Below are 11250 nucleotides of genomic sequence, written 5' to 3' on the forward strand. Positions count from 1 at the left end.
TTTTGTTCACTTTAAAAGTGCATATATATATATTTGTACAACTTTTTTTTATATTACTACTTTTATTAATAAAAACTCGTGCAGATGTTCAAAAATACATACACATTATAGTATAATTCAAAAAAACTTGCTCCAAAAGTTTTCAGAAGATTACTGAAGAGATTCGATATGACTTTAACTTTGTGATGTTATTATATTGTTTACAGATGTGGCTGGCGTTAGGCATTTATTTCATTTGCTTCTTTGTCCGTTGCTTTTAATTAGAGGGTTCCAGGTAGTTATTTAATAGACTTCATCCACTGACTTATATTCAGCGTTGTGTAACTGTCCAATCCAAGCGAACGAAAGCGCGATAAATAATATAGTTTAAATATCGTTTAATTTAATATTAATATAATATTTCATATAAACAGTTAATTATTATCCAAATTATTTACCAGCTCTGGGTTTTCCAGTAGGTGTTGCCGCAAAAGCTGTACCAATGGTGTGCGCTTGCCGAATCTACGGTCAAAAATCATTAGTCAATTTGTTAATCATACGCCGTGGTGCACTCTCTCTTCAGTGATTATTACCTGGCACGCGCCCGATCACCATAGTATGCGTCCAGGTCCTGTAAATATCTTAGTGCGTCGGCCATATTGCTGATGTCATTGTTGCGTGGCGGCCGCGAGTTACTGGCCGAGGTGTTGTGAGCACTCAAGAGCACCACGACAATAAGCAGGAGAAAACAACAACGTAGTATCGCCGACATGACTGTAAGGTTTGTAAAAAGAAAACCGGTCTCATAGATTAAATACGTATGCGATTAAAATACATTTCACCTTACATTTCTAAGGATACTAAGTTCGTACATAATAATATAAGAAAATAATATAATAAAAAATAATTCAGAAATTTGTATTCTGACTTTTTTCATTATTAGCGATTTGAGTTTATCATTGCGGTTTTAATTAAGTAAATTTTCCAAATAACTTTTGAAAATAATTAGTATTAGATTTTTTATAAATCCTTCTATATCAAAAACCAGAAAACCTTCCGAATCCACAACCAACCGAGATTAAGATACAACATCTTAATAAATTTTATAAACTTTAATATTTTTATCACTTCGAATTTTTGAAACATTAACTTTATTTGAACCTTACCTTATCGCTTTCAATTCGCTGGGTAAAGTATAGAAAGAACTCTTACAAATTCGTATCCTCAATAAATTTAGTAAAAATATTTGCAGACTGACTTTGAGCCAACTGCTAAATGTGCACCGCTATGACACGCTTGTTCAACTGTTGACTGTTGCAAGTCCTGCACATCTTTTATATTCGTTTCCGTCGTGTATAAAGTTGAAGCAGCGAATACGATCGTTTACCACAGGTAATTTGCAAACACGCAGAAGTGACACGAGCATGTTAATGAAAACCAAAGCTGTCATTTGGGGTCCGGCAATTGTTGTTATTTTATCTTCGAACACTGGAAGCCAGCTCGTCAAATTCGCGAAACCACCACGGTACGTAAGTAGGCACAAAAAGAGCATAATAGATCATTTTTATTATTTCATGGAATTTATATTGTTTTATTTGGTTTTTGTAACAGTAATAATTAGTAGGTAATTTTTGTTCTCCTCAGTGTCTCATATTTTAATAACAGCTGTGGTTAGGTCATGTAAGCTGCATATACTCTTCTGTAACGCGTGTAAAAGTGTGTGCATTTGTATATAAAGTTCATTTTGAGAGATATTACAATTGACAGTTGCTTAATTAGCAAACTTACTTGTGCCGACTTTTTAAATTGTTACGAGCGCTTCGATAACGTGCTTCATCTTGCATTAAGAAAGTAAGTGTAAGAGAAAGATATTTAAAGAAAGGTACTGAAATTCTTTACCTTAACCGGAATACATAAACAAATTTAAAATGTATAAATTTAAGAATTTCTTAGGAAAAAAAGTTTTTTCTAAAAATTTCTATGTACATATTGTATATTCTATATTTTACAGACCTCTCAATACAACCCAGTTATAGGAAAAGTTTACGTTTAGTGATAAATTATGATTTTTAGTAATTTTTGAAATAAACTACAAATTAAACAAATTTTTCAAATAAGTAAACCGTTTAATTGTGTTTCTGATTTGGTCACTAGGTAATATGTGACAAGACGACAATATCACATTTGGTAGGTAATAACATTTGATACTGAAAGCATTATGTTTTAGTGGCGCACAAATCGAAATTGAACTTTGTCTTTCACACCTGCATATCAGCTTATCAAATACTGAAGTTTGTAGTGAGGCATGCCACAGAATACGCATGGATATTATTTCGTTTTTATTTACGCTCCACTTCCATACTAAATCCTTTTTCAGCATATTTGTCTCAATTATGAAATGGGAAATTAATAAAGTCCCCGCCGACTATATGGCAGATAAAAACTTTAGTTCTAGCCGCCGGCTGATTGAAAGGGATTTACGTTAATCGCGGCTCATTTGAATGTAACACTTGAACATTTATTACAACTTTATTGGCGACCGCTGTAACTATCGCGTTGAATGCGTGACTACCGTTCGGTTGGTTGTGGGTACAAATTCCCATTTTTGCTTATAGAAAGGAAGTATATTAGGTTTAAAACTTTATACGTATAATAAACCCAGCATGAAAACGTTTTTAACAAAATGAAATCATTTGTTCGGTGGCGACCAAATATCGAACACCGGTAGAAGTTACGTTGAACACTACCAAACCCTTTGAACAGCGGGCGGAATTGAACTATAACCTCGCCCACTTCTAACAGAACCATAATTCATGAATGACTATCTGGACGTCTTTGATTTGCACAAATTACATGCATTTAAAGATTGACAGCGCCCAAATTTAGTTCATCCTTAATAGTTAATTATTGTAGTTTGTTGCTGATTAGTTAGAGATGCTTATATGTAAGTGTACGAATATATATCAATTTTATTCAATTAATTGATTCTGATTAAAAAGTTACTTTTGTGCGTACATTTGATTCGTTTCTAACGTAACTGGCCGGCGACAGATATCGATACGTGATAAATGTGAAGCCAAAACCTTGACATCTGACATCAGATATCTTTATCGAAAATGATTGTGGTGCAAACCACTATTCTACAAATATCAAATGAATGATTTTATACTATTATAATATATACATATAATATATTACTATATTTGCATTTTTGTTATATATAGGTACATGCATATTCTATATAAATACAAACATGTTTATCAGTTAGATTTGCGCGGAATTTACTTGAATGCCATTTATTGCCTATAACAATTCCGTTTAACTTTGTTCTATAGGACTCGTAGTTTTGCCAGAAATCCAGATAAAAAAGTTGTTAACCTTTAGAAATTCAACTACGCACCTCTCCTTCCTTTTATCGACTTCAGATCGGCCGCAAATTTTTTTTCCTTTAATGTTTGTCATTTTATCTTTCGTTTCCAATGGTTTTCAACCCACTATCATATTCAAAGCCTCCTGCACTAGTCTATATATGTCGCTCGACGTGGTGTAGTAGTAAAAGTGGCATGCAACTTCCATACAGGATCTTAGTTCAATGTCGATTCAGAATGACATAAAAAGATTTTTAGATTTTTTTTCGCTGATTTTTTTTCAAATCATGAAACCTATATCTGCCATGACGAAGTTTCTTTTGGCATATGTTGACATATTGACGGATAACATTAAGGCACACAAAGGAGAAGCACCGATGGAAAAGGGTATTATTCCTACAAAAACTACTATTCCTTTTCCCTTTGATCTGGTGGGATAATTGTGAGATATATGATCTTATAATACAAAAAAGACTAAATATATACAATTGAAAATAGTAAGGGTTTTTCGATTTTTTAAATGATCTAATACGGGAAGATTCTCTGGCGAATCGCTAACTACATTTCAAGAATCAACAAATCTTATACGTGAACTCAAATCTTTGGTGGTGATATAGTTATGGCAAGAGCTATTTGAACAAAGGTATCCCATGTATCTACTAACCAACTATGCCTACATGATCGCACGACTCCAAACATTCATCAACAGTTGCATACGAATCATCTAACCTAAAACTATAAGCAATCTAGTGCTGTGGAAGAAACAGGAATCTGTACTGAAGCAAATAAGCATATTCTGAGAAAGACTCCAGACAGCAATAGTAGGACATCTCCTGGCTGAAATCCGCAGAGGGTCTCGGCCGACCAAAATAAACATAGAGCACGACGGTAATGCGCTAATATACCATGCAAAAATCACTTGAGATGGCACAAAGACCACAGTCCTCAATTGTGCATCAGTGAAGAGTAACAAAAAAAAAAAAAAAACAGCCCTCACTACATCTTAAATTATAACAAGTTAAACATTGTTATATTTTGGAACTAAAAACATATTGTACACTATTTGTTTTTAAATTACTATAACCAATTCTAAGCAATATGCATTAATTTTCCCAGTATTTTCTCATAACTTCTGTCTGTTTAAAAAGCTTCTGTTAAACAATCACCGCTAAGAAATAACTACTATGTTAACAGCTTTTAAAATTTTGCACTTTATACAACCGAGCTTTAAAAATTAAACGTTTATAGAAGCTTAAAACAAGTGCTGAGAACAAAAAGCTTCCAAATATGGCGCTCATTTGCTGACCACTAAACAAAAGTCTGTTGGATTCAAAAGTTACACATATTAAAATTAATGAATTGACAAAAGCATAGTGACTTTCAAATGGATTTTACAGATATGAGAAAATTTTTTCTATTTATTTATTCTCATTATTTACATAATACTATGTTTAATCTATTATGCGGATGTCAAAGTTTGCATATTACATGTACTAGTATTAAAGAACTGCTAAAATTAAGTTGAACTTCACACTTCTTTTTTTTGTGCTACTTGGAAGGTGTAATGAAATTTTTGTGTAATGTTATTGAATCATATAGTATATCAACAGCAACTAAATAACAGTAGGAATACGTAGTTAATGTGCGCATAGGCAAATTAATAACCTTACTTTTTTGAAGGCAACAATTAAATGCAGCGGAAAGTGTTGCCAATGTGAACGGTCGATGTATCATTTCGCCAGATAAATTGTGCAAAACAAGGAAAACTTCTTAAAACACATTAGCGGCTCTCCGTAGTGTGGAATCTATCACCTAAACGGAACCCCATTAGAATTAGTCCAAAATTTTGCAGCTCATAAAATAATAAATAGAACAGCAATTAGCTAATTTTAGTAGCGAATTTGTTATTTTTACTTGTCACTTTCATTCTGAAAATTTGTTTGCTTCTTAATATTGAAGTCAAATTGTAATGGGCAACTATCTAGTGAACAATGATTACATACATGTTTGTTGTACTTTATATTACCTACTCGAGTTGTGTGAAGCTTATATTAAGATCATGTATTTATGACTCTGGCCTCCTTGTGATGCGTCAGAGGAGTGATCAACTTTATATATAACGGCTTTTGTTAAGGCTAAATATGTTCGAAAGTAGTCACGTAGTCACTGAAGATTTATTTTTAAATAACTCAAATGTAAGTGTATTTACATATTTGCATATAGAATATATGTACATACACATATGAAAAAACTTTAATTTAATGTTGACTTTTGAGTTTTAAATTATGTTCACAGTTGTCTTTCGAAAATCTTTCACTGATACATAGATGGCACTAGTGAAATTAAATCCATATGATTTTTGGTCAACCTTAACCTTCAAAAGATTCATGAACAGTTTTGACAGCTGGCAAACTATTAGTTTATGAGATATAGCATTGCTTTTTGGGGGGAAAAGTGCTGTTGAAGTCATGGTTTGGCTTGATGAACATTATTCGAGTTCTGCAGCAGGGAAATCAGCCCCTGGTTTGCTAAGTTTCAACGAGGCGAAATAAGCACCGAGGACGATGCACGCAGTGGACGCTCCAAACAGGCTGTTACCGATGAAAATGTCGAAAGAGTCCCCAAAATATTTTTTGATGACCGCAAAGTGAAGTTATTCGCGATAGCTGAGATAGCAAAGACATCCAAGAAATGAATTGGATATATCATATGGTGAATAAATATTTGGGTATGCGAAAGTTCTGTGAAAAGTGGGTGCCGCGCAAGCTCACAATCCATCAAACACAAGTCTGTTTAATCGTAGTAAAACCTAATTTTTGCGTCCATATGTGAGTCCAATCGACTATCAGCCGACTGGCCTTTTAGGCTTATTTTGAGGCTAACAACAAATTATACTATAAAAAAGGTATTGAAAAATTTTATGACCGCTATAATCGTTGAATCGCCCTTGAAGGTAACTATATTAAAAAATAAAATAAAAATTTTACCAAAAAAAAAAATGTGTTTTCTATGTTAGCCTAGGAACTTTTCAGCCCACCTGTCGGTGGCAAACGGTCGTAGTGGAATCCAGAATCGATTTGAAATTTGGCATAGATTATTGTCCAAGTTAAGATAAACTTCTTCTTTTTATACCCTTAAAGGATATTATAGTTTCGGTGCAGCTTAAGTTAACTTTTTTTTTTCAATGTTGATACCAACAAATGAAGCATGGCAAAAAGATCCATCCTCGGAGAGATGTTGTGTTATAGATAAAAGCTCTATTTTTGCTTTGATAAATCAATAGAAACTATAAAATCCAAAAAGCAATATTGCCAACATTCAGAAAATTTAGCATGGTTTTTAGTGATCAAATGACTGAAGCTAAAACCTCTCTCTTCCGTTAAGAGCAGCAAAAAACACTTAGAGCGTGCATAAAGAGGCAAAGAAGCAAATATGCGAGTGTTAACTAAATTCATCAGCAAAAAAACCAAAACTATAGTTGATCAAAATCAAACAATTAATGTCAACAGATCGAAAGATAGGGGACTAGCGCTGCATGCGAGCTCAAGCTGACCGTCGGAAAATGCACAAGAAATTCGAAAACTGAGACGTCAGCTGAACCGGTTGAAATAACTGCAGCGATTAAAAGTGTGAAATTCGATTTTTTTTGGTTTTTGGTTTTTTTTTTTATTTACTTAGTGCAGTAGTTTCGACACTGATGCTGAATTAAGGCATTTACATTTAGCTATTTTTACGCTCGCGCTTAGTTTACTGATTCCAAGCGCTCCTTCAGCTATTCGCGGCTTGCATTTTGTTTTTGTGATTTTCGGCGGCTGGCTGCTGCGGTAGCGGCTTGGCTTCTACTTCTAGTTATCTTGCTGTTGGCTCTGCGACTTTAAAAGCAGTCGTATGTGGAAGTCGGCATCGTCGAATCTGAGACGTGTTGCTGGCGAACTTTTTTTGGCATTCGGCTAGAGTCGATATAAAGGGTCAAGTTGCAACTATGAAATTCGCATTTAGCCGCAAGATTTTGATAAGCTAAGAAGTGCTGGGCGCGTGCGCAAATCTAACGAATGAGAAAACGGAGAGAAGAAGAAGAACAAGTGCAGTGAACGCCAATACATATATGTGATCAAATGAAAAATTTGTTAATTTATGAGAACTGTTAATGTCAACATAAAAAAATATATAAAAATTAACTACAACTCCAAGCACTTCCGGTGTGCACCGAAAAATAGGCGTGTACTCTAACATTTTGTTTGTAAAGAACATAAATCTTTTTTATTTAAAGAGAAGTGTCAAAAATATTTCGATGGTTCATGAAGCCGTTATTCATTTGAGGTGCGGTTGATTGCGTTGAATATTTATTTCGCTCTTAGATAAATAGCTAACAGTGAGGAAGTGCTTATAACATAGTCGTTTATTTTTATTATGCAGTCGTGACATTATGGAACCCGTACTATCAATTCATAATTAATTTTAAACAAAAAGATAAAGAATTGCGACAAATCTATGAAACGAGATAAATTTAATTATTCATAAAAACCAAATACCAAGACGTATAAGCAACAATTCAAAAGTTAATCAACTGAAAACGGAAACAAAGTAAAACATCGGGTTTTTCTAGCTGACTTCTATAAATTAGTGACATAATACAAAATAAAAAAGATGAAGCTTTTTGGCGCTGGATCCAGAAGTGCCCGTAAGTAAATCATTGTTATGTAAAGGACTGGAATAAGTAACCAGCAGTATTGAAACTTGTGAAGTTTTTAACATTCAACTTTTAAATTTTTGGTTTTAATTTTTTTATATATAATTACTCTCTCAATAATATAAATGAATATTATTAGCAAATATTGCAAATTAAAGGAAATTGAAAAAAAATTTTTTGATTCAAAAAAATTTAACACTCTAAGATTTCAACTTAAAATAAGTTATTTTTGCGAATAAATTTAGAAATAAACCTTATTTGTTGGTGGAGATTACAGCTGATCTTACAAGAAATATATAAGTTTTACCGTTATGTTCAAACAAAACACACAAAATTAGTTTGCTCTCTAATAATACGCTGGTTATATTTTAAATGACAAATACTACAAAATATATATGTATATAAGATATGTCAACACATAAAAGCCAAGGTCATGGAGCACACCAACCGAAATTTGACCGTAGCAGATAAAAAACCTGATTTGATAACAAAGCAATAAGCTCGGCTTCAATACAACTATACGTAAATGTGTCTGCGTGTATGCATGGCAAGACAGTAGTACGCATTTGTCTGTGCTCGATTGTTTACAAACAATGCTAGAGGGCCGCTAGGTAAGCGCTAGGTTAACTAACTAAAAATAACGAGAGAACAAGTTAAAAAATGCACAAATATTGCGGTGTCTAAATGAAAAACACACATAACTATTAAAAAAAAAAGACGAAAAATGACGAGTCACTTGGTCAATACTAGCATTAATGAATTATACAAGTAAAAACAACAACGAAGTTGTGCAAATAATTTATCAAAAAACCCCAAAAGTATTGAAAACCAATGAAACTTAAACTGAGCAGATCAATAAGCAGAAGCTAGGGTCCAACTGAGTACAGTAGAGAATGAAGTGGAAGAAAGAAGCACTTAGAGTAAATAGAGTAAACAGCTGCGTGAAAAAGCAGATCAACCAAATAATAACAAAAAAATAGTAGATAACAAGCAATTATATGGCTATTGAATAATACCAAAAACAAATTGAAATCATTTGCAAATTTATCACGTTCGTGAGTTAAATCGCATTTAATACGTCTGAGCGGCAAATACTATGCAAATTAGCTGATTATAGCAAAACAAAGTGGGGACGCATGCGCAGACGCTGATAGAAGTGCTGTTCTTTCTGCTTGTATTGGCAGGGAAAAAAAACATAATAAGCCGAATCTGCTATGGTTGCTCATTAATCAGATACAATACAATTTAATTTTGTTATTTTTTTAATATTTACGTTACTCAAATTATTTATGAAGAAATTTCCCCAAATATTTGCAACCACGGAACATTAACTTTTCTTATATGTCATAGCGAAAATAATATGTGTGTAGGTTTTTGTGTATGTGATATATGTATTTTCTTTGGCTGTTCTAATTGGCTTAGATTATACTTATTCCCTCTCTTTCAGCTGCGGAGGGCACTAGAGAATATGTAGTGCTTATTAGGTTCCATCGGACGTATGTATATGTCATACCTAAATGCCACACTTACAAATTTTATATTTGAAAAATTTTCTATTAATAGAAAAAGTTGTAATGCGAAACTTTTTCTAGTGTCCTAGTTCTAAGTGCTTTAAAAACCCTCGCTCCGATTGTGTAATCTAATTTCATGCGAATTAGCATACTAGCATAAATTAAGTCTGAAAGCGAAATTCGCATGAGTATATGCGTAGATAAATACATATATGGACCTACGGATGAAAGCAACTGTCTCAGCCAGTGCTTGCTATTTGTATTTGAATATTGCAATTAAAAACTAAAGTCAATTTTGTTTTTATTTTTGCCGATCAGTTCTGAGTACTTATTTAAACTGAGGTTATTTAACTTTTCATTAAATCATCATGCCCGCTTGGCTTGATTTTCATAAGCGTGTTTTACGCAAAACTTGTCAGCGTTAATAAAAAACAAAATATGTTTCTTAAACGCTTCTCATATTTGCACATATATGTATGTATGTATGTATACATCTGCTCAACATTATTTTATTTTTTTATCTACATTTTTTATATGCTCGAAGTTTTTTTTGCATAATTTGTTTACGCATACAATAAAATATCATGGCATTAATTAATGTGGGAATTTGTATACTAAAATAGGAGAAAAACTTGTATGCTCTTGATAAAAGCTGCTTTTGGCCACATTTTTTCATAAGCTAGAAGCTTTGAACTGTTATCTAGCGAATTTTTTTGAATCGTAAATTTATTTATAATTAGCTTTAAATTAAATATGCATAGATATTTTTAGCGCTTGGTTTTTAAGTTCAAATGTACAGTGACGAACAAATTATCGGATCCAATTGGAAATATTTTTTTTGTTGATATTGTAGATTCAGTTATAGCATATAGCTATGCACTATTTTCATTGTTATCTATATAATTCCGTTAAATTACAATATTATTTATTGTAAAATTATAACAATTTAATTATAATATTTTGAAAGAAATTCGATATATAAGTAGTTTTAAAAATAATTGTATACATTGTTTAATATAAAAGGTTTATTTTGGGAAGTGAATGGCGTATGATCTTTGGGGCTTTTATAATTAAAGATTATTTTGCCTTAACTGAGTGCTTTTTAACGTCTGGAATAACAATTCGAACGAATAAAAAATATGAGTAACTCAAATTTTAAAAAAGTAATTGTTTCAGAATTATTGTCAGATTATCCGGAATCTTTCGAAAGATCAGCCTTAACATTAAACTGTTTCGAAATACATGTGAGGTTCTGCTTCGAAACAATAGGTTTGTTTCTGAAGTGCTAGTAGCAGCTAACTATCAGCACGAAAAATGCCAAAATTAACAAGTTACTCTCATTTTTTATTCTAAGAATTCAAAACTATTATATTGTACTAATGTATAAAGTTAAAGCGAATTCCTCGAATATTACTCGTTTACACATGTATTTAACGGCTGTTTTATGTATGGTAGCAGCTAATTTCTACAAGCAGAAACTAGTAGTTCTCTCTATCTGCTTCTTACGCCTCAATTTGTGCTCTCTTCTGCTTGTTATACCCTGAACAGTGTACATTAAGTTTGCCACGAATTTTGTAACACCCAGAAGGAAACGTCGGAGACCCTATAAAGTGTATATATGTATAATATGATCTGCATAACGAGCAGAGTCGATTTAGCCTTGTCCGTCTACCCGTTCGTTCATCCGTCTGTTGGTTTATAT

The 11250-nt window shown here is 32.7% G+C and overlaps 1 protein-coding gene across 1 annotated transcript; it reads right to left on the bottom strand.

The window, feature by feature from the left end:
- Nucleotides 1–35: 35 nt before the first annotated feature.
- NPF (neuropeptide F) lies at nucleotides 36–1452 on the bottom strand. The gene is made up of 4 exons (XM_036371706.2): nucleotides 1146–1452; nucleotides 573–753; nucleotides 438–501; nucleotides 36–324 (listed from the first exon to the last, which is right to left on the bottom strand). The coding sequence occupies exons 2-4, from the start codon at nucleotides 749–751 to the stop codon at nucleotides 283–285; spliced, it is 285 nt and encodes a 94-aa protein (XP_036227599.1). The 5' UTR covers nucleotides 752–753; nucleotides 1146–1452; the 3' UTR covers nucleotides 36–282.
- Nucleotides 1453–11250: the final 9798 nt, after the last annotated feature.

Source organism: Bactrocera oleae, chromosome 2 (assembly GCF_042242935.1).
Source record: "Bactrocera oleae isolate idBacOlea1 chromosome 2, idBacOlea1, whole genome shotgun sequence".
NCBI lineage: Eukaryota > Metazoa > Arthropoda > Insecta > Diptera > Tephritidae > Bactrocera > Bactrocera oleae.

Coding starts and splice junctions, on each gene's coding strand:
- NPF (XM_036371706.2), bottom strand. CDS start 751: ATGTCGGCGATACTACGTTGTTGTTTTCTCCTGCTTATTGTCGTGGTG. Junction 502..572: donor GGTGATCGGGCGCGTGCCAG/GTAATAATCACT, acceptor TTTTGACCGTAG/ATTCGGCAAGCGCACACCAT. Junction 325..437: donor TACTGGAAAACCCAGAGCTG/GTAAATAATTTG, acceptor TGGATTGGACAG/TTACACAACGCTGAATATAA.